The sequence below is a fragment of the Hyaena hyaena genome, unplaced genomic scaffold, assembly GCF_003009895.1.
Source record: "Hyaena hyaena isolate Hyena2069 unplaced genomic scaffold, ASM300989v1 scaffold_357, whole genome shotgun sequence".
In the NCBI taxonomy this organism is placed as follows: Eukaryota; Metazoa; Chordata; class Mammalia; order Carnivora; family Hyaenidae; genus Hyaena; species Hyaena hyaena.
In genome coordinates, this window is record NW_024080990.1 from 463,879 (window position 1) to 482,674 (window position 18,796).

Consider the following 18,796-nt stretch of genomic DNA (forward strand, 5'->3'; position numbering starts at 1 on the left):
ATTCACTACTTGCTAGCACCAACAGAATGACTACTCAAAAAATATTTGCTGAAAGACAGGAGATTATGGTACGATGAGTTAGTTGGGATACTCACTAATTCAGTCAACATTTTAAAAATATTTAATGAAACTATTTCATAAGAGACTTTTGAATACAGAGAACTGCGGGTTAATGGGGGGAGCAGTGCAGAGGGGAAAATGGGTGATGGGCACTGAGGAGGGTACTTGTTGGGATGAACACTAGGCGTTGTACATAAGTGATGAATCACAGGAATCTACCCCCCCCAAACCAAGAGCACATTATATACACTGTATGTTAGCTAATTTGACAATAAATTCTATTACAAAAAATTTAATGACCATACATTATATGCCACATTAAAAAATGGAGATAAAATTGTGAAATGAAAATAAAATGTAAACAGAGTCCTATATTCTGAGATTAAGATTCTAGTGGGGAAGACAGACAAATCACAGGAGACTTCAGTACAGAGGGGCTGAAACTTTGGCCTTGTTCCCAACATATGTAAAATAGCTATACATTTATTCATGTTCACAAACTATGTTTCACTCTCTGTCAGACATGTTGCTGAATTCTATCCCTGATCATGAGTCAGAGGCTGGAACATTTCTGAATTCTTAACTCAGACACTGTCCTCTCTGTTAATGACTCCTCTCCTTGATTTCTACCCATTTTCAATCAGAAGGTCTGAGCCTTGAGAGTAATTTTCCCCCTCTCTCCTTGGTTCTGACATCAGGCAGCCCTGTCCTCAGTTCAGGTAACTCCTCCTGAGTTCCTTCCATTTCATTGAGAACTTGTCCAAGACTTCCTGCTTCTCTGATTTTACTTTCTGAAGATCACATTGGCTTTAAAGCCTCACCTGTCTTGGGGCACCTGGGTGGCTCAGTCAGTTAAGTGTCGGACTTCAGCTCAGGTCATGATCTCATAGTTTGTGAATTTGAGCCCCACATCGGACTCTGTGCTGACAGCTCAGAGCCTGGAGCCTGCTTCAGATTCTGTGTCTTCCTCTCTCTCTGTCCCTACCCTGCTTATGCTCTGTCTCTCTCTTTCTCAAAAATAAATAAATGTTAAAAAAAATTTTTTTAAACCTCACCTGTCTTAACCTAGTGATCAAGGTCAATGTGACCGGTGATAAGGCATGTGGCTATCATGTACTTCCTAACACGATATGAGAAGAGCTCTTCATCTGGGTGGTATTCTTCCCTGAAATTCATCACTGTGAGAAGACATCATGAGGGACATTCTACAAAATACCTGAAGAGTACAAAGTACTCTTCAAAAGTATCAAGGTCATGTAAAACAAGAGAACATTGAGAAACTGTCATAGACCAGATGAGAGTAAAGAGACATGATGATTAAATGCAATGTACTACCGATGGGATCCTGAACAGCAGGATAGGAATATGAAAACAGGTGAACTACAAATACAGTTAAAGTTTAATTAATAGTATGGTACTGGCCTTAATATCTTAAGTTGATAAATGTACCATGGTTATAAAGGTTGTTACTATTAGAAGTTGGGTGAAGGGTATAGCTTTCTGCACTGGCTTTATAACTCTTTTGTAAATCTAAAAATATTTCAAAATAAAGAGCTAAAAAAATACAACCCTAATCTGACCACTACTCATGCTGAGTACTTTTAATTCTGAACCCTCAAATGCATCCAGATTTCTAGAAGTTACCCTCAAAGTAGTGGGCAAAGAAAGACCTAAGTCCATTTTTCTGGAAGAAGTTGTATTTATATCAAGTCTGATCAGGGTACTGTAACTCAAAGTCCTCCTAAGTCCTATAAAAAAGCTATGTAAAGTGGCCTGATGCTTTAATGTCATTTTGTCAGAATCTCTCCACACAAGGTCAAAACTAATGCATATTAAAAAGGGAAAGTTACAGCCCAAAAAACTAATATATAGAAAAATTCTTTTAAGAATTGGCCTACTGGGGTGCTTGTGTGGCTCAGTCAGTTAAGCATCCAATTCTCGGTTTCAGCTCAAGGTCATGATCTTGTGGTTCATGGGTTCAAGCCCCGCATTGTGCTCTGAGCTGACAGTGTGGGAGCCTGCTTGGGAATCTCTCTCTCTGCCTCTCTCTGTCCCTCTCCCATGTGTGCTATCTCTCTCAAAATAAATACATTAAAAAAAATTTAAAAACACCACAAGAATTGGCCTACTGATCATCAAGGGTATAGTAAATGGTACTCTGCTATGATTTTCAGATGGTGTGTGTGTGAACACATAGGGATTTGTACCAGTTGTAAATGGAAAAACCGTGATATTTAATTAGATGGTTAGACTGGGATAACTTTATAAAGAAAGAAAACTGCCCTGAATGGTAATTTATTCAAAGAGGAAAATATCACCAACATAATTGGCATGTTAGAGTTAATGAACAGCACTGCTGATATAGACTCTCACATATTTTGGCCTTAAAGGACATTTTATACTCTTAAAAACTCTAGAGGGCCCCAAAGATCTCTTGTTTATATGGATTATAGCTTTTTATATTTATCATATTTCATAATTGGTATTAAAATTGATAATTTAAATATTAATTTATGAATTCATTAAAAGCAGATTACATGTTAATGCTAAATATTTTTTGATAAAATAACTATATTTTCCAAATAGAATCAGTGAGGGGATGGCAATGCTTTATAATTATGCAAATCATTTTTTAAATGTCTAGCTGAATATAAAACAGCTGGATTCTCATATCTCCTTCTGAATTTCATCTGTCCTCTGATATACTGTTTGGTTGAAGCAATTGAAGAAAATATGCTTCTCACAGATACATAGTTGGAAAAGAAAAAAAGTATTTTAATAGCCCCTTAAGATAATCTCAGATATATATTCTTTTATATTACAACAAAACTCAACAAGTGGTAATTTCTTAAGGGTCAGTTGCACTGGGAAATCTGAAATGGTATCAATGAGTTCTTTGAATTGTTATTTTAAAATCTATTGGTTTATTTCATACTTTCAGTGAATACTTTTTCCAAGTAATGATTTTCTAAAATCTTGCACTGGTAATTTGGAAAATACTGATGCGATGAGTTATACAGATTTTTCAAACACTGACCGATTTCACAACATAATATAAAAACATCACATTTGCGTAACCACCACCCACCTCACTTGAGAAGTGTTTGGTGGGGCGCCTGGGTGACTTAGTCGGTTAAGTGTCCGACTTTTGCTTGGGTCATGATCTCGCGGTTCGTGGGTTCGAGCCCCGCGTCGGGCTCTGTGCTGACTGCCAGCTCAGAGCCTGGAGCCTATTTCAGAGTCTGTATCTCCCTCTCTCTCTGACCCTCCCCTGCTCACGCTCTCTCTCTCTCTCTCTCTCCTAGAAATAAATAAAAATATTTAAAAAAAAAGAGAGAGAGAGAAGTGTTTGGGAAATTGTTAAGCTCACAGGAGTAAATGAAGTTGTCTACAGTTTCACAAATTCAAATTTTCTATTGAAAGCTTTAATTTTATGACTGACAGCAAATGCAAATGCTGTCAGTGGTTTTCTTTGGGTGACAGTCTCACTTTTTGTTCTTTTTTTGTTCTTTTTGTTTCCTGTCTGCCAGGAAAACAAAACAAAACAAAGCAAAACAAAACAAAACAAAACAAAACAAAGCAGCTAGTAAACCCCTGCATCAGAGGTTTCCTTGAGACAATCACAGTAATTAGGTATACAAAGATGGTTTATACAAACTTCCCTGTTAGTCACACAGAATATTAAGAAGACATTTACTCAAAGGGAGAGGTTTGCAAAAATTAATAATTTTTAGTTCTTCACAAAGAACATTATTAACCAAATCTGCCTCTGAAAAACAATTACCACTGTGTAGTGGTAGCAACAACAACAACGGCAACAAAACATCACACCAAAAACTAATGCCTAGGAATAAACCTTGGTGCCACTGCCTTGATTCTTGCTCAGGAGCCAGGAGTTTTACTTACTATTGCTTTTGCACCATGCATTGCAAAATGTCAACTTGGTGCAAAAGGCAGAGGACATCTTAGTTTTATTATGAAAACAATTCTGAGCCCCGTGGGGTCCCTGGGGATTCCCTAGAGTATACAGACCACACGTTGAGAACTGCTGGTACAGAGGACAGTTATGAGGATGTCATTTCTTTTCTTCAGAACCAATGGACCTTATAGGAGGGGAACCCATACACCTGAAGGTGAGACTTTTAACAACGAGATCTCTCAACTATAAAGTAGTGAAAACATTCAACAAATGGGATGATAAATAAGAACATCAATAAGTATCCTACTATTTCAGTTAATAGAAGATTCATTGAGAAGAATGTAAAACAGTGGGGACCGTACGAAGTCCGTGAAAGCAGAGTTGACTGTGGAAGGCCAAGCCGAGGGCAGGGAAGAAAGAAGACGTTGGCAAATGAGACCAGGCACACACAAATATCACCATGCACCCCTGGGTCTGCATGGCCAGACATCTCTGGCTTGCCTGTCTTGAGAGGTAAGGGCATCTGAGTTAAAAAGCTAGTCTGAACACTGGGAAATCTACTTGTAGTTGACACTTCTCTTCTTAAAATAATTTTTTGACAGTGCTTTCTCTCAAAATAGTTGATTTATTCATTTTTTCTAATATATCTGTCAGTTATTAACAAATTGAGTTATTGTGGCCAAATAAAAAAAAAATCTTAGCTTTAGATGAACCATTTCAAATAGTATTTCATTCCCCCCCACGAAGGCCAGCTTCTGGACCACACAATAAAACTTCCAAATAACGGGATGAGTGGATTCACACTGATGTTTAAATTTTTACATTTGACAAAACTAATGCAGTATATCTTGACAGCTATATTCAGTAGCTTAATGCTAAGCTTTTTATGCTGAATACAGAACAGAATGAGTTTTCCACCAGTGTTTTGACTAGGAGGTTTTAAGATTCCTAGTCACTTAAGACAGCAGTCTGAGGTTGCTTGATAAAAACAAGCACTGGCTATTTCATAGCTGCCTCATATAAGGTCTCAATATTTAAGAGAAAAGAGAAACACAGGGCAGAGGCAATTTGAAAATATATATTTTAACCAAAATCTGGATGCTAAGTAAACATTCTTTGGTAAACACCCAGAAAGACTTGCAGCTGTAGTATTTGTAACTTAAAATAACAAGATGAAGATCTCCAAGTAAAAGACAAATGATATCGTAAAAGTTTCTTATCAAAAGAAAATATGTTTTCTGATGGAATTTATGTAGAGGAAGGCTTTACACTTCTGAAGCCCATTTAATCCACTGTAGAAATACTGGAAGCTTTAAATTTGGAGTTCATTTTGAGCACATGCTAGGCAATATTCTTTTCTGTTTTGCCACTACATTCTCTTTTTACAAACTGCAGATTAATTTTTTCCTGAAAGGGAACCTTTTTGGTTTAGTTTTGTCTGTAACTACGGCTACTGTAAGTTGTTGACTTTATGGCAAAATATCAAATTCTAGATGAACTGACAACTAGGCAGTAATGAAACAGGAGAGCTTCCCCTTTAAAAAAAATTACAACTTTAACATTATGCCAAAATATGATACAGTCATATTCTAAAATATACATACATATTTTCACATGGATTAGATCTACATGTACCAAAGGGCAAATGCTCTCTTCTATAAATGAGACGGCAGGAGAATCGAGAGCCCGGGTTTGATTTGTGCAGCCTAGCAAGCCACTGAAGATAAACATGAGCCCTGTTATAATTCAGTATGCAACTGAGCTAGTCTTCCACGCCAGCCGAGGAAAAAAACATCCCTCTTCTTTTCTGAAGTTGCCCATCTCTATCAGTTTCTGTCGAATTGCCACAATTGCCCAGATAAATCATTTGAGAGTATGTCAGCTTTAATTAATGTAACATGACCTGATCATTTCCACAGTTAAGAATAAAGAAGTTTGCCTTCTTTAAATCCAAAGCTCAACCTGGAGATTATGCTAAATTGCTTCATTCATAGTCCATACTCCTCTGCTCATGTCAGAAGGACAGCATTTGTCCCCTCTAGTGATAAACAAATTATACATGAAATCAATTCCACTTCACAATCATTTTCCCTATTGGGTATTATCTTTCCTTCTCTGCTCCCTCCAGTTAAGCCCACATCCTGTAACTTGCTAATGAGCTGGGGGCTTTCTGTTCCAGGTGGCACCCCCTGCCTCGAAGTCATGACATTTCCCATTTCGAATGCTGCTGGCATTTTTCAACAGCTCCTGCTAACTAGCCTTTTTGACCTGCACTAAGAGGAACTCATCTGATCGAATCCTCTAACCTGCCAATCATTCCAGCAAATGATCTTCACAGTCACTCCCAAGGCAGGAATGGGGGGAAAAAAAAAAAAAAGGAAATGCGAACGAGGAGAATGAGGGAGTAGGCAAGCGGTTGCCTGTGCAGCTACCTAATGAGAATACTTTAAGTCTCTGAGGCAGCTGAAACACTGAAAAACTGGTGGGAAAATTAGGACACAACTGAATGCCTAGCTCTGTAATTACTGATTTCTTTCCATCCTGAGATCATTTTGAGAGCAACACCTCTGAGATGTGCCAGTTTCTAGAGAACACAAGAACACCCTACCTTACGCAGAGAAGATAGATTTATTTCTCCTGCCACTATCAATATGCAATTCTCATAATCCCACTCTGCCAAACAGCATCCTTTGCAGAATTAATTATGTGCTATAAGCTTGTTAAGTGTGCATTTATTTGTAAACTAGGGATGATTATCATGTTTGCCACAATGAAGAAAGGACCTCTTTTTTTTCCAGGCATATTTTAAATGTTGCCACCATTTAGAGGTGTTGATTTTTACACATTTACATGAAAACAAACAGGTACGGTGGAGGCTGGCTTTGTGCTCAGGGAGGATTTAACACTGACAACATAGGATAATCTGGGCATTCTTAATTAACAAAGATAAAATAAATTTTTCTTTCCAGAGTTTTTCTTGCCTGTGCACAATTAGTTTATTTAGTGGGTTCCCAGCCCACAGAGTAACCCAATTACTTTAGGAAGAAAGAGCTGGTACATGAATCTTTGACAGTGGATCACAACTCTAGATATCTCAGTATGAGGTGGATTTGTTGACCAAGGAATGATACGATATAATTATGTGCTATCATTACACCATTGTATGTAATAATGTAAAATAAATACTGTATATGATTTAATTGCACGTGATAATCACACATCTTTCCCCATTTATAGTAATTAGGCCGATAGCCCCATTTACAGTAATTATTATATGTAATTGAGGGCATTTTACTAATTGCATTGAAAGTGATAATCCAGAGCAATTAAAAATCCAAGGGCACTATACATAATGCAGACTACATTAAAAGAATGGTGATAATTTAAAGGAAAAAAAATCACCTAATACGGAAGTTAACAGCACAGCATTGGATTCCATGCATAGCATACATAGTGATATTTATTAAGAGGTAAATTTCTGTCAATTTCTCTAACTTTGGTATTGTTTTTGTTCTAGAACTTATACATTATTTCCTTAGGTGGGAAAAGAATCCTTTGAATAATCTATGATGTTATCCTAAGAACTCTAGAACTGTTGAAAAATTATTCTACATGGCTGTGTGAGAGTACAGTGTGAGTGTGTGTGTGTGTGTGTGTGCGTGCGTGTGCGTGTGCATGTGTGCGTGCGTATGCAATTGTAAACATCCATCCTAAATTCCAAGAGATTCAGTAAATTATTCATTTGGACAACCAATTTGATGTTCTTAAAAGCTTTATTCATGGAAGCATCTCAGAGTATTGCAAACATTTTGTTAAATATACTTGTAATAATTTAGCTAAAATGTTTAACTTTGTTAGACTTGAAATACATTCGGTTGCAGTTTTCATTACATTTGCTCTCTCTCTGGAATTTTAATGTGTCTAAGGGCCCGAATCCCTGGCTTTTGTCCCAGGGTCCCAGAGTCTATCCCTCCTTGATCCCACTCCCTGTTTCTACCCAGACAAAGCTTCCATGTGAGGAGTATCTCAGGAGGAATGATGAGCATCTGTGGGACAATGGGAATAGTTTCGAGCTTCTTTTTGCCTTCCCTTCTCGACATTGTCATTTAGACATTGTCCTCCATGCATTCAAATGTCATCCCAGACCATCAGCCCACTTCAACTCAAACAGCCTCCTTTTATGCTCAGACACTTCTTAGAGCATCCGCAGACCACAAAGACTGTCTAGTGGGACTCAGCTGCTATCCTGGTATTAATAATACAATACAGTGCACTTAGGGCATAGACGATTCCCTCTGTATCCCAAATTCATAAGAATCAACATTAAATGAAAGGGAAAAATAGAGCACCTGAACTGATTATAACTTCTTGTTATATGTGACTGCTAACTTCATAATAGTTTGGCCAAGCATTCTAATAGGTATCTTGCTTACTAGCCACACCACATCTTGTGCCCATTATAAGAAGGCTTCATTCATATTATGCTGCTGGCTAAATAGTCCCTAAGAAATTAATTTGGGTTTTAAAAAGACAATAGATGCAAGATGCAGTGCCTTTCCCCACCGTCACTCCACAATTTGAAAGCTCATCTGACCTGGAAAATTGAATCACAAAAATACAGCTAATTTTTGAGCATCCATGGACTGATGAACCAATATGTGGAGCATCACACCAGTTTCTTCCTCTTTTAGCCATTTTGCTTTTCAAAACTCTCAGAGCAAGGAAAAAGAAGAGCAAGGACAAAAAAACCTATTATTTTTTAATTAAAAAAAATCACTCTGAATTCTGCTTTTAAGAAAAGCACTGAAATAGTGAAAAGTACTGGAGCATCATGTGAGTAAAAACAGTTGTTTCGACAAATAATGTGTATGTACACGTGTGTGTACATGTGTGTCTGAGAGAGAGAGAGACAGGGAGGGATGGAGGGAGAGAAAATGAATATGATAAAGCAAATATAGTAAAATGCAAACATTTGGGGAAAGTAGGTGAAGGGTATCAGGAATTCTTCGTATTATTCTTGTAACTCCTCTAGACATCTGAAATTATGTCAATACAAAAAATACTTTCAAAAAATGCATGATATATTTGACTTTATTTTCATTCTGCTTTGTAACAATCTCAGGACATAACTGAGCAGATTAGACAGTAAAGGCATTCAAGTGACATTCTGCTTTGTGACAATCTCAGGACATAATTGAGCAGATTAGACAGTAAACGCCTTCGAGTCCTTGGCTAATCCATTCATAGGGTTGTTGGTGGTGATGCAGGGTATAGGTCAGAGGTGACCCAAGGAAAGGGAGGAGTGGAGAGGCAGAAAAGGGACAGAGTTTTGCATCAGAGTTTAGAGGAGACAAGAGACTCTCCGGGGTGGAGGGAAAGAGGGCTGGGGGTGGCATGGAGAAACCACTAACATTTCACTTCTTCTCAATCTAGTGTTCATAACATGCATTATGCATTTGTGGTTCGAAGCACTGTCAATTTCCCAATAAGATGTAGTTTTTCATCTGCAGCAATGTAGGGATAATGGCAAAAACCAGGGATTCTTTCAGATAAAACCTGTGAGGAACATGGATGTTTGTTTCCTCCTCTGACCGTTATTTGCACAACTATTGTCCACTGCATGAAATAACAGAGATAACAAAACTTTAGTTGTTTGATAGGAAAAAAATCTGTAGGGTCATGCAGAAAATAAGTTCTTAGAGAAAAAGACTGAGAAAACTTCCTGCTGCTGAAGGAAATCTGCAACCAATACTCGAATTGCTTACGCTGTGGTAAGTATTAATGAGTTTTTATCTTCTTTTGGGTCTGCAGTTGAGAAAATGCAACATAGTTTAGAAAGACCTTTTGCCAAAAATATCACACAATGAGGATGTTGTTACACCATTAAAATTGGAATGTGTCCTCTGTACTTTTTTCCCTTGGTGGTGTACAGGCCAGGCAAGGTGCCTCCTGGCTATCCTCCTTGGTTTGTAGAAGCTTCAGAGACTTCTAAACCCATCTTTAGAGCAATCCTCTGTGTGGTTCCTTAAGAAAAGGTTGGCCCAGTTCACAGCTCAGCAGACTGGATCAGGGCTCAGCGATGGGCCTACAGCAATCTATAGTCAGCCAGCAACTTACAGACTGACTGATACAACAGCCTTGTTCAAAGCTTGCTTTTTACTTCATGATAATGCCTACACCAACCAGAGCTGCTTGTGAGGAGGGTTTGAATCTGAGTAAAAGTGCTCAGTGGTAGACTGCCCTGGAAATAGAGACAAAGGGAAACGGCAATAAGCAGGATTCATGAATAAGCAGAAACAAGTCGGCAGAAGCCAGGAGATGAAGAGAAGATGAAAATGCCAGTTGAGAAAGTGAGCCACTGTGGCATCACAGCACCGAGGACAGGAGCAGTTACTGGAGATGAGCAGTTACTGGTGGTTAAGACGGCAGAGGAAGTGAAGCTTGTTGGATTCTGAAGGAGGCTCAGTCTTTGTGAGGCTGTCTGTGCAGTTGCATAGACTGTCGGCCTTGTTCTTCCTACCCTCTCGAAGCAACCTCAACAAAGACCACTGCTAACTGAAGAAGCCTGACTGTGTCTCCTTCCCCTGGAAGATCCCAACGCCCACTTTCTCATGATCTCTCCTGATCCCATGGCATGGCTCTCTCCAATCATCTGTCTCTGGCCCTCTCACCTTGCCACCTGTCTTCTCACTTGAAGGCGTCTCTTCCTCGGACATTTCAAGCTTCCCTTTAATGGCTATAATCTAGAACTGAAACATATTTTTTACTGATTGAATTTATTTTAATTTTTCTGATCCTTTTTTGAAAGGCAGGTAGGGGAAATGCTCATCACCAGAGCCGTCAGGTACAGGGAACTGTGATGCTAGAAGGGTTCTTTATCTGCCCTGTCCGGTAAGGTGGCCACTGGTCATGTGTGGCTAATGAGCACCTGAAACATGGTTATGCTACTGAGGAAACAAAATTAAAATTTAATTTTGATTAATTAAAAATTAAATGTAAATAGCCACACATGGCTTAGTGGTTACCTTGTTGGATAGCATTACTCTACTCTTTCTAGAAAAATAGGGAAGGTAAGTGATGGGACGGATTTTCTTAGTCTGTTCTTATACAGTCCTGACCCAAATAAATTATTTTACTTCATAAATATATAATTCTTGAATATTTACTGAAGATGTCATAATATGTGGTCCAAGGGCTACCTGTACTAACATCCTTTGGGGTTCTTCAAAGTACTGATTCACGGACTCCGGGAACCTGCATTTTTAAAAGCTCCTCAGGGTGTCAGAACATCTGCTGTACTGAATGTTCAGATGGTGATGCCAGAGGGTCTTAAGCACAAATGCATTATATTCTGTCTGGAGTTTGTTTTCTTTAAAAATCTTTATCTTATTTAATTAAAATTCTGAAACAATTTATGCATTCTACTGTTTACCTAGTAGCCGATTATAGGAAAGTACTACTTGATGACTGAGTCAAGCTGAATCTAACACATTTTTTTCATTGTCATATAATATTTCATGTTGATTGGTAAAGATAATATGCTATAAGGCAAGGGGAAGGTCATCAAAATATGTATGAAGTTAACATCTTGCACTTGAACCAAGTATAATATTTTGATGTACTAGACTGATATTTGTAGATTTATTATGGATTCAATAGGGACTGAACACCAACTGATTCGCTGAAAAGAGATGTTCCCTAATGAGCACATAGGATTTAAGAAAAAAAAAAAAAAACTATCTAAAAGATGAGAGGCCATTCTTATCCCTGTATTCAACAAAAGGAGTAGAGAGAGTGACCATGCACTTCCTGTCTCAATTAATTTTTATTCAATTTTTAAGATTTTATTTTTTAAAGTAATCTCTATACCCAATGTAGGGACCGAACATAAAACTTCAAGATCAAGAGTTGCATCCTCCACCAAATGAGCCAGCCGGGGCACCCCATTCCATTTAGAACGACTGGAAAATTAAGCTCAGCATCAGTGAGTGTCTGGTATTGCTCTGTGCAAATATAAGTGATACAAATGAATGTGATACTCAATATAGCTTCTGGTCTTTTCTTTGAGGAAAATTTCAGTGCACAGTGTCTTAGACTTTAGGATGGTCTTTACCTTTCAATACTGATAAAGAGTGGGGACAAACTATGAAATCATTAGTCTAAATATCTTTAGAGGATAACAAAATGTAGGAAGCAGAGTATTTTGATCATCCACTGGCATCTGTCCCATTTTTAACTTAGGTGTGCAGAGTTTTACTTTCATTTAACTTGGTTACAAGACTCTGAAACCAAAATTGCTTTTTGCTGCAAAGAAAAATGCTTCTCATTAGCTTTTCCACTAAGGCCACTTTATGCAAATCCAGTATTATTAACTAAACAACTGAAGTGACCTTGGTATGCAAGTTTAGAGACAATTTGGCTTGAGGTAGAGGAGGGCAATTAGGACTTAAAACACTCCCTTCTACTCAGTTCTCCATCATTTTAAACGCAGAAGTGATGCAATGCATTTTCCACATTGACTGTGCAGCTCCCCAAAGAGAGGTGGCTGAAATGCTAGATTACAGTTTTAGCCTCTTTGGGCCCTCAACCTCTTTCCCACCCCTCGTCTTCCCAATCTCTCTGGGGTTTACAAAGAGTCAGGACATTTGAGGAAAATTTAACATGCCACAGCTTGGTGTAGAGTTAATTATTCATCAATAACAAAATCAAAATCTAGAGAATTAGAATGTTTTTCAGTATGAATATGTACTTATGGTAGACTTTTTACTCTGTCATGTCTACAAAATAGACATGAATATTCAGCTATTGGTCAGAATAACTTCCATTGCTCAGATGTATGAGGCCAATATATAGGCTGTATTACTTGATCTCTATGATGGCCTCATTTAGTAAAATTTAAAAACCAACAAAGGTAGAAATCAAAATGGTTTCTTTTTCTGATGATTGACAGAAAACTCTTAGAATCCAGCTTCCCTGCAGTGTTTTTTTAAAGTTTATTTATTTATTTTGAGAGAGAGCTTGCATGTGAGCAGGCAAGGGACAGAAAGAGAGAATTCCAAGCAGGTTCTGGACTGTCAGCCCTGAAGCAGGGCCCGAACTCAGAACCATGACCTGACCCGAAATCAAGAGTCAGACGTTTAATCAACTGAGCCACCCAGGCACCCCTCCTTGCAGCTTTTCTGGAAAAGGAAACATAGACGTTTCCTCAATATAATGTTGAATGAAGCTGAAGTATTTGGATTCGGAAGAAAGCAACAAAAACAATAAAGATATTCAAGCTTTAAAAGTTGATGTGAAAAGGAGAAAACTCATAGAGAACATATTTGTATCATTGTCAAATAATTCTAGAGGAAGGAGTTCCTATAACTTTAAATCTAGTTTAAAAAATATACTGCAAAGAAAATACATTTTTGTAAGGGCTTTCAAATACTAATGATTGCAGATCTGAGCACCTCTTTAAAAGCCTCCTTTCAATCAGCAATTTTTGAGACCTTATGGGCAATGCTTCGGTCCGGTCAGCTTGATTTGATTTTACAAGAAGAAGCTGACCTAGAAGACCTTCTAGCAGCTTTGACTGGCTAGACCTGGGTCAGAGCGATCCGAAAAGAGCAGAGAAGAAAAGGCACAAAGCTCTGTGACTGAAATTCAAGCTTGCTGTATGGGGCAGCAGCAGCACCAATAAAGTTCACCTTTTGTTTTGTTTTACTCAACTGGTTAGTGGATTTATAAAGCCAGGGGCCCTCATCAAGGTAATACAGGTTAAATAATTTAAGAAGCATGTGCTACAAACCTCATGAATTAAAACTGTTCTCAGAACCAGGAGAACAGTTCTCAGAACTCAGCTCACTCTGTGTGACCAACTGAAATTCTGAATGGGAGCACTAACACCCCAGAGGCAGTGAAGCTGTGCTGCTAGGTAACTTTTCATACAGTGGAGAGAAAAAAGGTGAAGAATGAAGAATATTACTCTTATGTATATAGTGTCAAGTCTATTAGTTAACATTTTCTGACTGGCATTTATACGCCATGTTTTATCTGGGGATCTTTCATTTCTGACCATTCAAAATCACTACCCTATTCCCAAGACAACAAAGTTGGTCCCTACATTGAATGTATGCAAAAGCTGAGTCCCCAACATAGCTGAAGGTATTGGCAAATCACTCACAAGACAATGGAGCAGTATAATTTGTTCTCTTTGCCATCCTGGCAATTGAACCTGTTAACACATTTCACATTAAGAGGCAGAAGAAGGAAGAGAGACTCTTGCAACGCTGTCGGTATCCTTCAATTCACCAGAACACTTAATCACTGTATATCCACATGAGCAAGCAGCAAATATGGGCTAGCAAATAAAAAAAGCCCTCCCCACAAAAAAGTGTGTTCTCCATTTGCTTTAGAGTTATGTTAAGCAGAAAGATATATATAGGCATAAAATTCCAAAAAAACTCCAGACATTTCCATCTGGCAGTAAAGACACAGCCTTTTCAGAATTTGCTGTCTTATGCTTGTTTTTGTGCAGCATGTGTGTCTCTAACAGGCCAGCATGCTAGAGATCGCCTTGTTTAGATTATGCTTCTTCTCTACAGAATAGTAAAGGTCAAAGAATCAAATAGGAAGAAAAGAAAAGCTTCATCACGATAAGGTCTGTACTAGCGGCCATGTAGGAATCAACAGTAGGCTAAGTGGCCCACACAGAAGCTAAGCTAAACTAGGGAGTACACGTCCTTTCCAAGGGAAGCAGCCATGATTCAGTTATACACACAAAATTCTGGCAGGAATGTGAGCACAGTATTACCAGGGTTGCTGATTTAAAAAAAAAATTTAAAAAGCCAAGAATCCAGACTCTGTATAAAATCTCTCTATTTTAAAATGAGAGCAACTAATTAAAAAAATTGTGTGAGCCAAATTTTGGCTCTGTCTGTGACTTAGAATACAGTTGAAGGTTAACCTTTTCTAACCTCCACAAAGAATGTGTGAGTAGTTAAAACGATTCGCTTGTAACCAAAATGGTTTGTTTATCACTGCATAAGTAAAATACAATTTTGGCCAGGATCCAGTAGGTACCTGAAAATATGACTAACTGTACTCTCCTCAGTAGAATCTGTTATGGATGCCGTAATGAATGCAAGAGATTCATAAGACATTTAGGGAAAAAATGAATCTGAAATATCTCATGTAGAAGATCTGTTCAATATCTATTCATTATTACTTTTCAGGCAAAGTAGGTCATCTTACCTGTGCTCTCTTGAGAATGTTGTGCTCATCAGTGCTTGCTATTTGATAGACTTTTGCCATAACTATTGTTTTTCCCAAAGGCCCGCATGCTTTCTCCAGCTTCTGGCTGTAATCTGACGTTTGGGACGGTAAAAATAGAAGACACTGTGGACAGAATGAAAAGTTGCCGTTTATATATTTATATCTTTTGTTTAAAAAAATGGAGACTGAGTTGCAATTCTAGGTGTCCTGCACATGGAACATTGTGGTATGTGTTGGTCTCTGAAATGTCAAGTGGTAATAGCCACAGGCACATTTACACAGATTTATACACACATATGATATCACAGTATCACGAAGTGATATTCTTGCTCTTATATCTCTGATCTAGAACAATTAACTTGGATTGGAAACAACATATCTTGCCCTTGTTTTGTGCCATTCTTTCACTCATTCATTGGAGAAATATTTATTGAACCTCACACTGTTCTAGGTATTTTGGAATCCTGCAGTGTATAAATCAGAATGTAAAGAAATCCCTGTTCTTGTTGATTCCTTTTGGGAGAGACAGATGATTAACAATCAAATAAATATGTCAGCTAGTAGTAAGTGTTATGAAGAAAAATAGAGCAGGGAAAAGAAACCAGAAATGCTGGGTGGAAGAAGGTCAGTGAAGGCCTTCTTTTCCTTACAAAATTTTTTTTTCATATTTATTTTTGAGAGACAGAGACAGATGACAGAGCACAAGTGGGGGAGGGGCAGAGAGAGAGGGAGACACAGAATCTGAAGTAGGTTCCAGGCTCTGAGCTGTCAGCACAGAGCCCAATGTGGGGCTCGAACCCACAAACCATGAAATCATGACCTGAGCCGAAGTCGGATGCTTAACCGACTGAGCCACCTAGGTGCCCCAGTGAAGGATTTCTTGATAAGGTACATTTGAACAGAGGCTCAGGGGGGGTAAAAGAGAAAGCCACGCACATATTTTGAGGATAAGTAAGCACAAGCCATAGGAAGAGGAAACAACAGGAGTGGACACTAAGGGGAAAGATGAGAAGCAGGCAAAACAGAAGGCTATTGTAAAAATACAGGTAAGGAGTGCCTGGGTGGTTCAGTCAGTTGGGCATCCAACTTTGGCTCAGATCATAATCGCAAGGTTCATGGGTTTGAGCCCCATGTTGGGCTCCGTCCTGACAGTTTGGAGCCTGGAGCCTGATTCAGATTCTCTCTCTCTCTCTCTCTCTCTGCTCCTACCCCGCTCACATTCTGTCTTTCTGTCTCTCTCAAAAAGAAATATTAAAAAAATACATAGGTGAAAGAAGATGGTGACTGACTTGGGGCAGGGTGACAGCAGTGAAGAAGTGAGGAATGGTGTGTGTATGTTTGTGTGTGTGTGTGTGTTTATTTATTTTTTGAGAGAGAGAGAGAACAGAGAGAGGCAGAGAGAGAGAGAGAGAAAACCCCAAGCAGGCTCTGCAATGTCAAGGCAGAGCCCAATGTGGGGCCTGAACTCATGAACTGTGAGATCATGACCTGAGCCGAAATCAAGAGTTGGATGTTTAACTAACTGAGCTCATGCACTCATGCACCCACTCCCCTACTTTTTTTTTTAAGCTTTGTTTATTTATTTATTTATTTATTTTTTTGAGAGAGAGAAAGAGTGAGCAGAGGAGGGGTAGAGAGAAGGAATGGTGCTTTCTAGCACCAACACTGTCTGTGGAAGAATTGCGTTTGAGCGTGACAAAAGAGGAGCCATCAAGGACAACTTTAACCAGTTGGAAGAATGATGTTACTATTTATTGATAAGGGGAAGAGTACAGGAGGAGCAGGTCTGGGAGAAAAGACCAGGAATTCAATTTCAGTAGTATTCAGTTTGAGATGCCTACTGGAGGGCCACATGGAGATGTAGAGTAGTTGGTTGAATATGCAAGTCTAGAGTCAAGGAAGGTGAGACTGGAGATTGAAATCAGGAAGCTGTCAGTGTACAGATGGTACTTAACTCAGGAGACTGAATGAGATCATGTAGGCTTTAGGGAGGGTATACAGACAGAAAGATCTGAGGGTTATGCCCCAGGGCATATGAGATGGGCACATGGCAGATGAGAACTCCACAAAGAAGTCTGAAAGGGAGAGTTTAGGGAAGCAAGAGGAAAGCCATGACAGAGTCCTGTCCTGGAATCAAAGTGAAGGAAATATTACTAGGAAGGGTTACTAGATAATTGTGTTGAATTCTGTTGATGGACTGAGATGAGGGCTGGGAAAAGACCAGGACAGAGACTTTGAGAAAAGCAGTTCTGGAGTTTTAGGCACCAAAGCCTAGTTCAGAAGGATTCACAAGAGGGGTGCCTGGGTGGCTCAGTTGGTTAAGTGCCCAACTCTTCATTTCAGCTCAGGGTATGATCTCATAGTTTGTGAGATCAAGCTCTGTGATGGGTTCTGAGCTGACAGTGTGGAGCCTGCTTGGGATTCTCTCTCCCTGTCTCTATCCCTCTCCTGCCCACTCTCTCTTTGTCTCTCAAAATAAATAAACTTTAAAAGAAAAAAAAAAAAAAGGTACTCACAGAAAATGGAAGGCTAGGAACTTGAAGCAGCAAATACATTTGAACTGGGTATATTTATTTTCCCACCTTTAAGAACACAGCATGGAGCTACATTAATGGCATAATGTGGTTTTAGGATAATATATAGGAATGAGTAGGAAAACTTACAAACGTTAGAGCTGGAAAGGTCCTTAGGGACCACTGGGTCTCTAAATGAGAAATCAGAAACCCACAGACACCAACGCACTTGCCCACAGTTGCCCAGCTAGTTACCACATGGAGCTTAAGTTAGAACCCAGGTGGTCTGATTCCCAATTCAGTGCTCTTCTCGCTGCACCAATTTGTTGGCCTTCTTTCACTGCAGATCTGAGTTTTGTGAATTAGCAAATGAATGTAATAAAATCAAGGACTCTGTGCTATGATGTGTATTTTGTTCATTTACTTTGACAAGGGTAGTTCAGCTTCAATAATTTATGTAACTTGATAGTATACACAGGAGAATGCCCTGTGGTGTATTTGGGAAAAGTAATGAATTTCTTCTAAATCAGCCCTCCGTTTACTTCCCTGAAATTAAATTTCTGTGAAGAAGTGGGGCAAGGCTGTTGGGGTTTCAGGACAGAGGGAGAATGACGGGGTGCCACCGGAATTAGTCAGCTTTAACTACCAGATCCCCAGGTATCACTATTCTTGCTCAATAAATTTATAATTTCCCCTTTGGTGGCATAGTAACACATTACTTCTAAGTTCTGCTATTATGTAAACTGATGAGATTTTAAGGGACAGCACAAGAAAGAAAGATATTATATTGTTAAATGTTCTTCCAAAGCAAATAAGCATCTGGCATAAGCATACAACTTAATTTTTATATTTAACCCATGGAACAATTACATGCTTTCTATAACCAAGATTCTAACACTTGAAACTCTTGTCACAGACTCTGATATATTAAAGTCAGTCAAGAAGGCTTAAGCCCACTTTTAATTTATTATTGTTCCAATTTTCTCCTTTTTTTACGTTTTATTAATTTCTGAAAGAGCGAGAGAGAGACAGTGTGAATAGGGAAGGG

The 18,796-nt window shown here is 38.7% G+C and overlaps 1 protein-coding gene across 2 annotated transcripts in view; it reads right to left on the bottom strand.

Annotated features, from left to right (window-relative positions):
• The window catches only part of CDK14 (cyclin dependent kinase 14), a 562,594-nt gene that overhangs the window by 70,200 nt on the left and 473,598 nt on the right, over window positions 1-18,796 (bottom strand). The window contains exons 14-15 of one of the 2 annotated variants that reach the window (XM_039250037.1): window positions 15,215-15,358; window positions 9,454-9,595 (exon numbers count right to left, since the gene is read on the bottom strand). In XM_039250037.1, coding sequence (XP_039105968.1) covers window positions 15,243-15,358 — 116 coding nt within the window. In that variant the 3' untranslated portion in view covers window positions 9,454-9,595; window positions 15,215-15,242. Of the gene's footprint in view, window positions 1-9,453; window positions 9,596-15,214; window positions 15,359-18,796 lie in introns of those variants that run through there. The other variant, XM_039250036.1, reaches the window with a different exon arrangement.